At 38.1% G+C, this 15,912-nt stretch overlaps 3 protein-coding genes across 3 annotated transcripts; all 3 read left to right on the forward strand.

Annotated features, from left to right (window-relative positions):
* Positions 1–43: 43 nt before the first annotated feature.
* EAF01_010935 (uncharacterized protein) lies at positions 44–2,042 on the forward strand. Its single transcript, XM_038919192.1, has 4 exons — positions 44–272; positions 328–466; positions 521–730; positions 796–2,042. The coding sequence occupies exons 1-4, from the start codon at positions 252–254 to the stop codon at positions 1,344–1,346; spliced, it is 921 nt and encodes a 306-aa protein (XP_038765475.1). The 5' UTR covers positions 44–251; the 3' UTR covers positions 1,347–2,042.
* A 7,504-nt stretch (positions 2,043–9,546) lies between these two features.
* On the forward strand, positions 9,547–10,140 carry EAF01_010936 (uncharacterized protein; the record flags this gene model as incomplete). Its single annotated transcript, XM_038919193.1, has 1 exon — positions 9,547–10,140. One exon carries the CDS (start codon positions 9,547–9,549, stop codon positions 10,138–10,140), a length of 594 nt encoding a protein of 197 aa, XP_038765476.1.
* A 4,401-nt stretch (positions 10,141–14,541) lies between these two features.
* On the forward strand, positions 14,542–15,800 carry EAF01_010937 (uncharacterized protein; the record flags this gene model as incomplete). The annotated part of the gene is made up of 3 exons (XM_038919194.1): positions 14,542–14,656; positions 15,001–15,113; positions 15,702–15,800. The coding sequence occupies 3 exons, from the start codon at positions 14,542–14,544 to the stop codon at positions 15,798–15,800; spliced, it is 327 nt and encodes a 108-aa protein (XP_038765477.1).
* Between the last annotated feature and the right edge of the window lie 112 nt (positions 15,801–15,912).

Here is a 15,912-nt window from a genome sequence, read left to right on the forward strand (position 1 = left end):
TTGTAAGTCTCGGCCTTGTGAGAGTTGTATTGTATCATCATCCTCGTCCAGATCCGAAAGTCCAGTGAACGGGCGGTTTTCCATTCTACATCGATCGAAATATATTCTTGAAGGAACGAAGTTGAACAAGTTGAGATTTCTGTAGATTTAATTGAGCTTTGAGATAGGTTAGGTACCTCTTCTTGACTCGTTCCGAGATATCAAGTTCGAAGTATCAGCAGATAAATCGTTTTGCCTTGAAGCTATCTGTGATGGCTGCCAACTACTGGGAAGTGGGTTACCTCTGCCGAAGAATCATCCTAGGGATAGAAACTAATCTTTCAATAGTCAAGTCAACGGAAACACTGGCAATTCACACGAGAACAATTGGAGGATTTACGATCCAAGCTTGAAGATGAAGATCAAGCTCTTGTACAGGCATATCCTCTGCCACAACTCAGACACCTGAGCATATATTTCAATCAACGTATGAACTGTTGCAGGTTATTTGGAGGGATAAATGATTGATGTTTCAATGCAGAGATGACTCGACTTGGAAAACGTCTCGGTGTGCGACAACAAGCAATGGCCACAGCACAACTATACATTCGTCGGTTTTACTCAAAGGTCGAAATTCGGAAAACGAATCCATATTTAGTTCTAGCAACAGCGGTTTATTTGGCATGTAAAATGGAAGAATGTCCACATCACATCAGACTTGTGGTTAGTGAAGGTAGAGGATTGTGGCCTGGTATGTTCCCTAGTATCTTTAACCGTGGACATTGCAATCACCGAACTCGCTAATGACGGCAATAGAATATTTCAGCAATGATACTTCGAGGCTAGGGGAATGTGAATTCTTTTTGATCTCCGAAATGAGTTCACAAATGATTGTTCATCATCCCTACAGGAGTTTGACTGCTCTGCAAGGGACTTTCTCTCTAACAGCAGAAGAATCCAATCTTGCTTGGTCTATTGTAAATGATCATTACATGACGGATTTACCTCTATTTTATGCACCACATACTATTGCTATTATGGCTATTCTTCTAGCGCTCGTACTTCGTCCAAATGCAACTGGAATCCAATCTGCTAGTGGTTCGTCGGCTAGCAATATTGCAGGTGCCGCACAAGCTGCATTAACGAGTACTGGTCAAGCGAAAGGCGGAACTCCTGAGAGGCAAGGAGGCAGAACAAAGGTACAAAAATTAGCAAATTGGCTTGCTGAAAGTACTATTGATGTTGAAGCGATTGTTGATTGCACGCAAGAAATGATATCTTTTTATGAAGCTCAAGAACACTATAATGAAAAACTCACAAGGGAACAAATAAATCGATTTATCAAAGCACGAGGTTTGGATAAGTGAGATCAGATTTATGAGACAGGAAAGAATTGCATGAGATTTCGGAGCAATTCAGTCGCATGCATTGGAAATAACCGATTCAATGAAACTAAAGGAAGAGGGGAGTGGGTAATACATACAGTCAGAATTATGAAGCCTCTTTAATATTCGAGCTAGAGCAACATAAATTCTTTTCTTGTTGGCAGCATGGAACAGAAGAATGTGGACTTTCATCTCGGCAATTCCCCAAACAATTTTCGAAGAAGTCATGCTCGACAGACCTGGAGAAAAGAATCGTGGCCAAACCTACCCGCTATGATGATTAGAAAGACCCATCATCAACTTTATGGACAGGCTCGATGGCCAAATCGCATGTCATATTCGTACAGCTACTCTAGCATTGCTCAGGCTTTCTCTTCAAATTCCACTTGACCAATTTGGTAAATGAATATTGAGTAGTCTATTGGTTACCTTGCTGGATAGATCTCCATATCATGAGATTTCCAAGTAGCAAACATCACATTTGATCTCATTATCGACACGTGTCTCGGAATTTGAGGAGGAATATATTATACTGGGATTCGATTTGAATGTTTTCGAAGACATTCACAGTGTGTTTCGTATGACGTGGCGGGGATAACAGGTGATTGGTCTGAGATATTGAAGACAGCGGAGACTGGAGATAGAAATTATAAGACAATATTCATGAAATACTCGTGAAAATTTTGCGTTTCATTTACTTGTTGTGTATATATGACATGGTGAGATGTTCTTCGAGCGAGGATAGACTCGAATATCGTATTGTTGATGAGTCTTTGTTCTGTAATGTATTACTCGTCTATTCTTACTAACTTGTGACTCCTTTTTAACCTCGCTTTTTTATTTTCGTGGTCAGAGTGTTTGGACTTGGGGTAGGTATATAAAACTTATTTGCATATGGTATTGTATTATACCTGAGTATATAGTATTGCTGCGTAGATGCGTGTGTATGAGATGGGATGGGATTTATTTAGTATATCTAAGTATATCTATCATTATGCATATAGCAAGTATACCCTCAATATACACTCACACGCTCACACCCTGATACCCTGATATTGGTTTGCATCTCGATATTATCTCCACGAATGCCCCTCCCCCTCGTCTGTTTCCTCTCCTCTGAACCCCTGAAAGAAACGAAACGAAACGAAACGAAACGGAAATGAATGAATAATGGGTGATGAAGAGGTGATGAATGGGCGGGCGAGGCGGGGTAGATGTTAAATGTGTTTATGCTATACTGTACTATGCTATACTATACTATAGGTATATATGGAATCCTAAAACTAAGAAATAAAAACTAAGAACTAAACATCTGTCATCACATAAGCGATAATAGAGTATATATTTCCTACCTACCTACCCATCTATCTACTATCTATTTAGACAACTAAGAAGCAGTGTTTATAGTATCTCTCCCCCTTTCTCCTCTCTCTCCTCCTCTCTTTCTCTATTTCTCCCCCCTCACAAACCGAACAAAATCAACCCCTCCACCCTCCACTCCCCAAAACAAAACAAACAACCCTCCAAACTAAAAACTTCTGAAAAAAGAAATATAGTAAATAAACCCCATCTATATCCATTGCGCTCATACACACAAATAGATTCTAAATCATACATCTGTACTCCATAATAAAGTAGTATATCGCATTACGCTGCATTAAACACAGCCTTCCTTCCATCAATTCGGAATCACCTAGCGTATTTTATTAGGGATTAGGGATGAGGTCTGGAATTGGATCTAGATCTGAACTAGAAGTGGTCAATCAAAATTATACTAGTCTGTGGAGGGAGGGTGTGGTGTAGTGTGGTGTAGTGTGTGAGTGGAGGGATGGGTGAGTATGATTGAAAGGGGGAGGGGATATTTGGGTAGTGTATGTGTGGTGTAGTGGTGTTACTAGTGTGGTGTAGTAGGCTTGGATGTTTGATTATTCGATTAGAGTGTATCATATCAGTACCTACTCCATCCTTGGGGTCTGTTCCTACCTACCTACCTACCTATCTATCTATTTAGTGGTGTGTTAATCATTAATCATTATATTGCTTAGTACTTACTGGTATGTAGGCATGATTTAGAGTACTCGATAGATATACGGAGGAGTACTTATTCGTATGTATTCTCGAGGGACGAATTCGAAGTTATAGTTGTAGTTATAAAATCTTGTCGAAACTCAACCCTATTTCGAGAAAAGATTAATATAGAAATAAATACTCTATTAGATTGTCTAATAGTACTCAATCGTATACAAATTCTTCATTTATTTGTTTATTTTCGTATATCAATATTTCACTTCTTGATTAGAAGTCTAGATAGATAAATACTCTATATATAGAGTATTTATATTAGATATATATATATATACTAATAAGATATATAAAGAAAGTATATCTTATAGTAAAGTATCTATATATATAGTTCTTACTTTTATTTGTCTCAAAACTTCGTATAAATAAAAATACTATATAACTATCTTTAGAAAGATTATTATTCCTTTTCGTATATACTAATATTATTAATTTGAGTAGAATATAAACGATAAAGAATCTAAATATAGAATTTAACATTAAGTATATTTAATCTAAGAAATTAACTACTTTATAGAGAATAGTAAGTCTTTTATAGACTATAGTAAAACCTCTCTATAAGAATTCCCTCTATTAGAACAATCTTTATTATTCTTAATATTTTTTAGTACTAAATTTTTTTTGACCTAAAAATAAATTATATTCTTAAAATCTCTTTATTGAATACTCTTATATTTTCGATTCTAGAATTACGTGTATTCTTATTAAATCACTAGAATCGTTAGAATTAACTATTATATAAAAGTTTTAAAGACATTTTAGAGAGATTTTATTAAAACCTAAAAAATGTCATATAAATGACCCGACCGGGACCAATCGGAATTAAACTACTTCTAGATCGAGATTAGTCGAATATCTCTCTATGAGAATACTTCTATAGTAGTAGTAGTAAAGTCTTATGTTACGCCGGTCCATCCTCGGTACCGCGTCACATGACTCTTAGCACGTGATGGACCCTGCATGACAGGCATAACGGAATGTAGGTCCATACAGACCAAAGGTCCAGGACCTCTCTAGGTCCTGAACGCTCCAGTACAGTACGAAGGTCTATATAAGGGAATGGGATTTCATTACAATGTAGAGCTTCGTGCTCAAGAACAATCATTAGTTTCATTACTATAGTTACGAGAATTGCAACCAGTTACCAACCTTATTGAATTCCTACTTGAAGTTTAGTCTAAACCACCTCGAGAGAACTCTAGACACTTCCACGTGACCCTAGAGGCAGCTCCCGTAACATCTTAATCGATTTAGTCTATCTATAGCTAAGCTATACTAATTATATAATACATCTAAGTAATACTAATTATATAAGGTAAATAGAAAAACAAAGAAAACTCATCTCCTCTTAGATAATCTAGATCTACTATTATAAATTCTATTATATTATAGAACCTTTATAATCTTTCTATCTACTCTCTATAATCTCTATAATCTCCTATCTTTTCTATCTATTTCTATTATTCTTTTCTACTCTATTTATATTTATATTACTTAAGGGGAGATTAAGATTCGAATCACTAGGTAAAGTATTATAAAATTCTATACAGAATAAATAATATGAATTTAGATGATCTATATAAAGATATAATTCTTTCCCTTCTTAGAAGAAAGAGAAGAATTATATAATTCGCTTAAGCACGTGATCGTACGTTCCGACGATTATAAAGAAATAAATAGAAAGATTATAGAGATTCTATAATATAATAGGATTTTATAATAGCAAACTTAAAAATCATTTAAAGAAAGATAAGTTTTTCTTTTGTTTTCCTATCTACTTTATAAAATTAAAATCATATAGATATATTATATAGTTAGTATAGCTTAGCTATAGATAAACTAAATCAATTAAGAATTTACTAGTCCTACTATAGATAAAAATTAAATAATTCTATTAGCTAATAAGGAAAGTATATAGCTATATATATACGAATTCTATATATAAAATGGAGTAGCTTATAGAGTAATATGACCTATATATTAATGAATTACGTTATAGATATTCTTTCTTATACTCTATATAATACTTCGAATTATATATTATACTTATTAAGATAAAATCAATAGATGCGTCGTACTATTTTAAAAAGCGAAAAAATATACTTCTTTTAGTTTTAGGATTTTTGAAAGTACTAATTAAAAAAATTGTTTAAATAAGTACTAAGAATTTCAAATGAAAAGTAGGACTTACATTTACCTTCTTCAAAAGTACTCTTAAGACTTTTCAAAAGGTCTCATTATACTTTTCAAAAAACCTCTCCTTATACTTCAGAAGAGGCAATCAAATGAGATGAGCTTTACTCTCCTCTGCTTACCCACAGTCGGTTACACGCTCACAGCTCAAAGCTCAAAGCTCACTCATCCATCCCACAAAATCACCCCCTCCCCTCCAGACTCCCAGAAAAAAGAAAGGATGTTTAGTTTAGCATCTGGAACACTCCAGGATCAATTACATCAACCATATTCCGTACGAAGTACACTTCTCTCCCAGGCTCCCTTTCCCATTCTCCGTTTTCCGTTTTCCGTTCTCCGTTCTCTATCCTAGGTATGCACAAACCGAATCATGATACTACATTCATTACACTTCTCCAAATACCGACGAGAAATATTGAATGATTGGACATCCATCATCCCTCCTCCCTATCCCATTTCCCAAAGAAGAAATTAATAACCGCCGTCCGCGCAGCGCAGTGCAGGAGCGTTAATATTCATGCGAATGCTAATACCAATGCCAATCAATACCAATACCAATACCAATGTCTGTAAACCCAAAGGATGTACCATGTGCACGAATAGTATGTACTCGTACAGAAGAAGTAAATATGTACGCACTCGGTATGTAAGTCAGCAGCCTCTAACCTTCCTTCGTTACCTCTTCCTCTGGAACGAATATCTGCTTCTGAGATACACACTCGAGTGTTCTATCAGTGAAGAGAATCGATATCCTAGTACAGTACTTCTGCATCATATCATATCGTAGCATAGCATAGCATAGTATCGTATAGTATATCATACATAACACGTTTCATCACCGTACTACGTACTACGTACAACGGGATCGTATTGCATCGTGTCGAAGGACGGGTGAACTGATGGGGTGAGGGTGAGGGGGGGTAATTGGTATGTATCGCATTGGAAGGCTGGTTACACATTTGTTTTCCTCTCTCATTCTCACATACACACATATACATACTTTTGAGTCGAGTATTCAGTCCTGGTTTAATCATTTATTCATTCATTGTAGATAGATATTCGTGGTATATACATCCCATATATTTTACAAGATAAAATACCCTTGTACTCGTACTCGCACTTATACTTTCGTTTCATTTCATTTCATTTCATCTCCTTTCTTTTCTTTTGGGAATATCCGTTTTATGTGCGTCGTAATTACCCTACATATTGTCTGTAATTATGATTTCTTTTGCTCAGTGTTAGAGATAATTAGACAGTTATTAGACAGTTAGATAGATAGATAGACATATACCTACCTAACCACCACTCTAAACAATTGTCCATGTCATGAGTGAGTGAGTAAACTGATTGAATTGACTACCTAACTAACTGATAGTCAAGAAAATGATTGATTGATAGATTTGACTGATCCATCCATCAATCATCCATCCATCCATCAATCAATCAATCAATCAATCAATCAAAATACTCGAAATACGGAGTACTTAACCCGCACCTAATTAGTGTTCCCTCCGACACTCTTAAGAGATCTCTCCAAGCCTAAAGTTATTATCGTTACACTGTTCTTTCTACATTGAGTATCCCGAAGATGTTCATTTATTTATATCATCTATCTGTATGTAGATGTATGTCTATCTGTCTATTTTTGGATCTCGACTCTCTACCTACGAAATACATAGCTAGTAGTCATTAATTAAATAACCTCCCGGAATACGGATAATCTGATCTGATCTGATCTGTACCGTAATGAATGAATTGGATGAATAAATGAACGCTTGCTCGAGTAAATACCGGTTACTAGGTAGGTCCGTAAGGTAACGGAGGTGTGGATGGAGGTGTGGAGTATCTCAATTCCGATTCCGATTTCGATTTGGGAGAATTCAATCTTGAGTGGTGTTCGTTCGGGGTCGATGTCGATTTCGATGTCGGGTATTGAATGTGTGGGAATGAATGGACGATGGAGAGAGGATTGTGGAGCACGGGGTTGATGTTGGATAATGGTGGAAGTTTATGGGAGTTTTGATTGAGACGAGTTGGTTTGGGAAGAGAGGGAGAATCGAGATGGAGAGGATGGAGAGGATGGAGTGGATGGAATGGATAGGAATGGATAGGTATGGATACGGATATGATGATAGAAATGGATATGGATATGGATATATGATAGAAATGAAGTATGGATATGAATATGATGATAGAAATGAAGTATGGCTGTGTAGTGTGAAAGTGGGAATTTATCTAATGAGGTGATTTGAGAGGGTGATTAACTACTGAATGAGGATATACGCTGAGATACCTGATCGATGCTCAGGATTAGATGGGTGGTCTATTAAATGAGGATATACGCTGAGGTATCTTTTTGTTCTGAATAAGTACTCAGGATTAGATGGGTGGTCTATTAAATGAAGACGTACGTTGAGATCTCGTTGAATGAGTATTGTTTATTGGATGACTCTCTATCAAATAATACTGTCTATCTAATGATAACTTTTTATTAAATATAACTCTCTACTCACTCTCTACGAAATAATAACTCTATTAAATAATACTCTCTCACAACACTCTCTACTACATAATATCTCTATTAAATTATACTCTATCAAATTATACTCTCTACGAAATAACAACTCCATCAAATTATACTTCTCACTCATGACCTTCAAAAATAGTACTCCCTACTGTTAATAGATACCCATCGAGATTCTTCCCAAGTGCCATTTCAATGTCAAACCTAAAAGTCTCAAAAAGTCCCATGAACAGATGAGAAAGTAAAACTCCCCTGAACGTTCCTTTCTAATTCGTTGACGCTTCTTAGATTTCCCTTTGAAAACTCTCCGTTCCGTTTCAATCCATCCGACTAGAGTAATAATGTGGGAAGGTCAGAAACTGTCGAAGCTTAGGGCTTGTTGTGTTGTTGTTGATCTAGTCCTCTTGAGATCATCTCATCATGCAAGCTTGTCATGCAGGTGGGTGAGTGTGAGCCATGTGAATGGTAGCAGAATGGCAGAGTGGCAGAGTGGCAGAGTGGCAGAGTGGTAGAGTTTACCTAGGTCCACTGGGTTGTGTATGATATGGCAATGGCAACCTGGTGGCATGAGATGCTCGGAACAAAACTCGAGTCTCAAAAGGGTTAAGACGTGTAAACTATGAGTACGGAGACCGACCCTTCCCATTTCTTACGGCTTGAACCGCCATTACACCAATTCCTTTCTCCAAGCTAGGGCGAAAGGAGTTAATGATATTCACATCTCGCTTCGACTGCCAATCAAACCCCCCCTCGCTCATTTTACATCAACAATCCTAAACATCTTTAGGCTTAGCTCCCTCCATTAGTGTGACTTTCCCATTTCAATTTCGCCACGAAGGTACTAAGGTACTGCTTCTTTCCCCTCCCCAGCCATCATGTAAACCTACTTGTTCTCCCACATTTTACATTTTACATTTTACATTTTACATTCTCATTCTCATTTCTATCGGCAATTCATTCACAAATCCTTTCTTAACCTTCTTCCACACACACACACACACACACACACACAAACTTCACTCGGAACAAGCCAACCAATTAAAATATTAATATTAAATATCAACATCAGTATCAATATCAATATCAATATCAATAAACTCTGGATCAATTCTTGAAATACTATCTTTCTTCCACCACTTCCACCACATCCATCCCATTATAGACTTCAAACATCCCGCCCAACAAAAAATCTGGTCAAATTCCTTTGTTGCTCATCACAAAGCCTTACCCGTCGGGTCACTCTTCCACTCCAGGCATAACACGACACCGCACAACACTGCACAACACCGCACAACAAAATCACAAAACATACAACACGCAACACACAACATCTCACCACCCACTCTTACATTGTCCGCCTCCAACATACATGAGCCGATAATGTCTTCTTACTATCAACACTTCAACGCTCATCAACAGCATACGATTCCTTCCAACGCTCAAAATGGCTCGGTACACAATCGAAGGAACCGAAATACCCGTCAACCACCCAACTCCATGCAACAATCCAAACAACATCAAAAGATTGCGAAGCGTGAAGAGGAAGCTGCTGTGTTGATGAGTTACCGTCGAACATTCGAGTACGCACGATCATTCGATTTAGAAGATGACGCCGAATTCTGTCCCAACCTCTTGACCGAAGAAGATATGGTATCAATCAATGGTGGTTCCGATCGTTCTTCTCTGGCAAGTGGCTCACCTACAAACTCACCCCCATCGACACAAGTATCGATAAACTTATCTCCTGATACCAACTTTTCCTTGAACTCCAACTCTCATTCATTTGTTCAATCCGGTTTCAACGTTTCCGCATTAAAGATTCATCAACCTTCCGCCACGCGTATTGGGAGAAACGCCATTCCCATCGTGAACCCAAATGACGGAGGTTTAATGTCGAGCCCACCTAGTTCGGTATCACCCGCCAGAATGCAACAACATCAACAATCAACCCGAGTTCCAGTTCGATTTTATTAGACCTCTTACGGCTTCTGTTTTCACCCATTAGCAAATTTGGTTTTCTTAACTTCGCGTTAATCTGTGTTATGCATTCTTCATCAATCTCTTCCTTCTGGTGGGTTACCCCTCTCTTCGACATCGATCTTTTCCCGATGGATGACGGCACATAACAAATAACAACCTCAACGAATCCTCTTGTATATTCATCCGACACCTTCCCCTCTTCATACATTCCTTGAGATGGTTTAATGGGCGCTCTTACATCAAGATATCGATACCTTTGTTTAAGTAAGGAGATGGTGTTTTCCCACTATGATGGGGGGGTTTTGATTTTTGAAAGCGTACATGCATACATTCTGCGGCGGTGTTTCTGGGATAAGCATTTTATTTAATGGGTGGGAAACATGAAGCGGCGACTTCATATGGTCTACGAAAACAAAAAGATACATCTTTCAAAGTTACATAGAACGATTTCCTTTTTTCTTGTCACTCATGGAGAAAGGCATACCGGTGTTTGAAATTTCGGTGGGTAACATGGGTCGGACACAAAGATTTCATCTCAATCTCTTTGATATTATGGATCCATGGTGTTGGTTGGGTGTGTTGAACAAAGTCGGAGCGCGCTATCTCTTTGTATGGGTGAGCGTAAACTTGTAGCTGGTGTTGGGTATCTTGGGCTTGTGTTTTTGGAGCGATTTTAAAGTACATGATGGATATATGCGGGGTTTTTTTTTTGCATATTTTTACATTGAGTTCTTGATGTAATTCGATCCAATGTCATTATCATATACTTTTGGCTGGGGCGAGGCGATTTTTGTGTGTACTTGGGATGATATCAAGAAACTTGGGTATTTCTAGGTCTTTGGATGGGAGATTAGGAGGTACAAATGTTATATTGTTGGCTTCTTGAAGCTTTAAGAAATTTTTATTCATATTTATCTATTACACGTTTTTGGTGTCTGTAAGGTCGAGTATCTTTAGTGTGGTGTAGTGTGGTGTAATGTGGTATAGTTTAGTGTAGTGCAATATGGTTTGGTATTACCAGTTGCACTGTGTTATAGTATAGATAGTATGATTACAAGGTTTGGGCTGGGATTTAGATGGAGATATGCTGTTTGGATGGATATGATTTACGATGTGTAGTATACGATTACGATGTATGATGTATGATGTATGCGTATGATATCTAGTGTGCGGCAGACAATATATATATATATATAACACATAGCACTAGGGTTAGCGATAGAAATAAAAATCACCATGTTGATAAATGATGGATGAATTCCCATGAAATGAGATGAAATGAGATGAAATGAGATGAAGTGAGATGAAATGTTTTTGAGAAGGATAAGTTGCTTTACTACTTTTATATGTGTGTATGTATGTATGTGTATATGTATATGTATATGCTTGTTGGAGTGTTTGGTGGTTGTGTTTGGTGATTGTGTTTTTGTGGGAGGGAGGGGAGGGGGGAAAGAAGAGGGGAAGAGGAGGGGGGAAAGAGAAGTTGAGTGAGGTGAGGGAAGGAGGGGAAGAGAGGGAAGTTTGGATGAGAGGAGAGGGAATTTGAAGGAGAGGAGGGAGGGAGGAAGTTGGAAGGAGATGTTAAGAAGATAGGGAATGGGAATTTAAGTATGGTTGGTGAGGGAGGGAAAGAGGGGAAGGAGGGAGGAGAAGTTGAGTGGAAATGAAAGAGGGAGAATTTGGAGGGTAAGAAATAAAGAGAGGGATAATTGAAAAGGGGAGAGGTATGATGTAGTGGTGTGTTTTTGGTGGGATCGATAGAGGGTTTGATAGATGGGATGGGATGAAAATTAGATGATTGGGATTTTGGATTTTGGAAGTGGGGAGAGGAGGGAGGGGAGAATGGGGGGAGAATGGGGGGGTAGAGAAATAGGTTATGGTGGGAAGATAGGGTATAATGGGAAAGATAGAATAGATGGAATAGAAGTTGGAGAGGGGTAAAGGCGATTGAGATCAGTTGAGATTGTGGGAGGGGGGTGAGATGAGGGAGGGGTTGATGGGATAAAGGGTTTGGGTTAAAGGGTTTAAGGGTAGGTATCTTTGATATGGTAGAGTGATGAGGTGATGGGTGGGATGAGTGGTGATGAGATAATAAGAGTATATGTATAGGATGAGGGGAGAAGGATGGTGAGAGAGGGGAGAGTGAAATTATGAGGGGTTGGAATTGAGAAAATGTATGAGATCGGGGTTGGGGAATTAAGGGAAGCTTAAGATTAAAATAAAGATAAGGTTATAGGAGATGAGAAGGATCGGTCGCGAGATATAGAATGCGAGATATGGGTGACGGGTTGCGGGAGGGATGTCAAAGGGGAGAGGGGAGAGGGGAGAGGGGAGATGGATAGTTTATGGTTAAAACAGAAATATGAATGAGAAGGAATGGGAAGAATAGAAAAGAAAAGGGAAAGAATGAAAGAGTGTATATGAATATGTGAATATATAAATATATAAATACCTGGGATAAAGAGGTATGATTTGACTAAGAATTGATAGTTAAAGTTGGAGTAGGAATGATGGGAGGAGGGAAGAGGGAGATGAAGAATTGTAGATGTATAGGGTGGATGGGATAGATATTGTATATTTAAACTCTTAATTAGATATGTAGGTCGGTAGATAGACGTTTAGATATTATATGTAAACAAGTATGTAATTATAGATTTTATTTCAGAAAACCAAAAGGATCTTGAAGGTTTGTTCGTTTCGAGAAAGGGGATAGTCCGTCTCGAGGGAGGAGGAACAAGGAGAAGAGGAATTTTTGGTGGGGTGAAGCGCGATGAGGATAGGTGGATAGGCGATTTTGTAGGTTTATTGGTGGTGAGGAGAATACTAGGTAGATATGGGAGGGGGGGAAGAAAGTCGGATAGGATAGGGGGGCGGGTAGGTATTGATTTACTAAATTAGGGGGAAAGTTGGGGAGAAATAGAGGGAGAGGTAAAGGTAGACAGTGGTGAAGAAATCGAAGGAAAGGAATCTTGAGTTGGCGATAGTATATACATTAGTATTGTTTAAAATATTTATTGTAGTGAGTGTGGTGGATGAGTTTTAGGTGTATATCTAGATGAGGAAGAAAGACGGAAGAAAGCAAGGAAGGAAGGAGAAGGAAGGATATTTAATTTCAAAGGTTCTTAGGACTTTGAGGATTGTGAGTAGATTATCGAAATAGGTATTTATCTACTGTAAATATGAGTATGAGTAGACAGGAATGTATGTAGTACCGGTATGAAGTATATACTCAGTGATGACTCTGAAAAGAGTTTGATTATAGTCAAGTATAAACAAAGAGGCTAAAACTGCATTAAGATTTTCGATAATGAGTTTTAATAACATTGCGAATTTCTATTCGTATGTTACGTATAGATAATCATAAATTTTGAAACCACATCACAGACCTAACCAAGAAGTCCGAGAAACGCAAGTATGTGCTTTGTATGAAGTTTTATACTTTGGGCTTGAACTTGAATGTTTGAATGTTTAGAGACTGCAGCCCCTGAATTACCAATACTGTATCGTAATTATGTAAGATTAACTAATACAGTAGTATCAATAACTAAGGCTTAAAAACCAGATCTCAAGAATTCATTCATCGGTAAAAATACGGATATTAACCTTAATATACACACCGGTATATACCGAGGATAACAAGATAGATGGTTCCCGGGCTCAAGATGGGTTTGTGTAATTATGATGCTGTGCTGATGCTGATGCTGATGCTGATCTGAGTCCATATTGTATAACTTTATGGCTGTGATATAAGGTTACCATTACTACCAATAAATCATTGACGTCATCATGTCCCACATCTTTAACTTCCCCACCACCAACCACCAAGCTTCGAATTGCGATTGAGTGGTAGGTAGCGTGTCATGTCTAGGAGCAGGTTTTCTCGATTGAGGATTTGGAGTTGAGAGGGAGAGACCAATGGAGTGGGAGAGATTACTTGGGTATGATGGTGGGGTATGATGGTGAGGTATGATATGAGGTATGAGGTATGAGGTAGACTGGTTTTGGGACTAGTGCGATTGGGGAGCTAGAGAGGGGAGGGGAGATTGTTATGATCGTTGCTGTTGTTTCTTCTCTTCTGTCTGTTGGATGTTTCTATTCATATTGAGATTTTCAATTGAGATTCGGATTTGCGATTTGTTAGTAGGAACGATTATTTAGGTACATTGTAAGTAAACTGTCCAGTTTGATGAGATGAATTGATGTTTTATATGTCTTTTTCGTTGGATTCTTGATTGTAGAGTACAGGAGAAGAAGAAGAAGAGGAGAAGAGAAGAAGAGAAGAAGAGAAAAAGAGAAGAAGAAAAGAATCAATCAACTAACCCCTCTCAATTAGAAACAAAACAACCACATTCACATTCACATTCACATCTATCTCAACCAACACCAAACACAAAAATGTCTTTCATCCTCCGTCAATCAATCCGAGCTGCTCGTCCAGTCTCCATCGCTTTTCCCGCCAAACGTACATTTGCCATCTCGAGCATGCGAGCTTTGAAAGAGAGTGATAGACGTGAGTTATTTTCTTTTTGTTATGCTTCTGCGAAATTTGATGCGGTGAAATGGAATTGGATGGAATGGAATGTCTGGAAATTGTATGAGGAATTGTATGAGGAGTTACTTTTGCCATCTTGTTGGATTTTCATATGTCTGGAGGGGTTGGGGTGAAATGGTTGAGTGCGAGATACGAGGACGCTGGTGTACGATTTCTGGAATGGATTTGCTGTCCCTGAGTTCTTTTCACCTCTTCATGCCTCTCTCTGAGAATAACGTTTTCATCCACCTTTTTCATCTCCGTCCAAAGTCATCAAACCAATTCAAAAATAAGAAATACTAATTCATTGCATAAATATATAGATACCCCAGATAAAGCTGCCGATTACGAACGTCACAAGCAAGATCAATTGGCCAAGCAAAAGGAGGGAAAGAATCACTGGAAACCAGAATTGGCTAGTGATAGTGAAGAAGCTGTAGGTTATCTTCGGTCTTGCATTATTTTACATTCATATGGTTGTATGATTGGGCTTCAATATGTGCAAAGAGAAAGTAGCTCAAGAGAAGTCTCGCATGTATGGAAGTTATACGGGATTTAATCTTTCGGTCTGAATTTCTTGGGCAATTAATTAGTGTTCGGAAGGTTCGAGATGGAAGGAAAATCTTGGCGACGAGATCAAGGGTTGTAAAAAAAGAGAAAGAGAAGATGGTCTCAAAAGAAATGATACCTATGGATGGGCATACACCACATAGTTTCTCTCTTTCATCTCGTGGGTTGGAGACTTTGAGAAATTGAAATGTGGGAGGAGAATGTGATTACTTCTGTAAAGGTGTGAAGAGGGAGGGTGGATACAAGGAGGGGGAGAATGTCGAAAATGGAGAGATTGATAGATTGAGACTGGGTGACGGGGTAGTTTCACCTGTCTTACTTTTCCTCCTCAACCTTGAAATTCATTTGGATTTAATTATTGGCGTTTTCTTATACATTTTCCTTTTTATACTTAATCCTACCTCATACAAAATCATTATCATAAATGAAAACTTGCTAACACAACAAAATACAGGTAGTAGCAGATCGCCACGAACATGATGATCATTCCGCAGAAGGAATCAAGGAATTACAAAAGAAGACAGAGGGACATGCCGAAGAGAAACATAAGTGAGATGGTCCTTTGTAGCGAGCGAGCGAGTTCTTGAAGTATTGTTTATGTGAGATTTTTTTGTATTTTGGGAATGCACGGATTTGGGGTGAGTGATTTGCTGATTGTTGTGCTT

The sequence above is a fragment of the Botrytis porri genome, assembly GCF_014898465.1.
Source record: "Botrytis porri strain MUCL 3234 chromosome Unknown BPOR_018, whole genome shotgun sequence".
Taxonomy (NCBI): Eukaryota; Fungi; Ascomycota; class Leotiomycetes; order Helotiales; family Sclerotiniaceae; genus Botrytis; species Botrytis porri.

What these genes read in the sequence shown, in the direction of transcription:
- EAF01_010935 (XM_038919192.1), top strand. Translation starts at nt 252, where the DNA reads ATGGCTGCCAACTACTGGGAA. An exon ending in TGGCTGCCAACTACTGGGAA is followed by an intron (nt 273 to 327) that starts GTGGGTTACCTC and finishes ATCTTTCAATAG; the next exon opens with TCAAGTCAACGGAAACACTG. An exon ending in GAGCATATATTTCAATCAAC is followed by an intron (nt 467 to 520) that starts GTATGAACTGTT and finishes GTTTCAATGCAG; the next exon opens with AGATGACTCGACTTGGAAAA.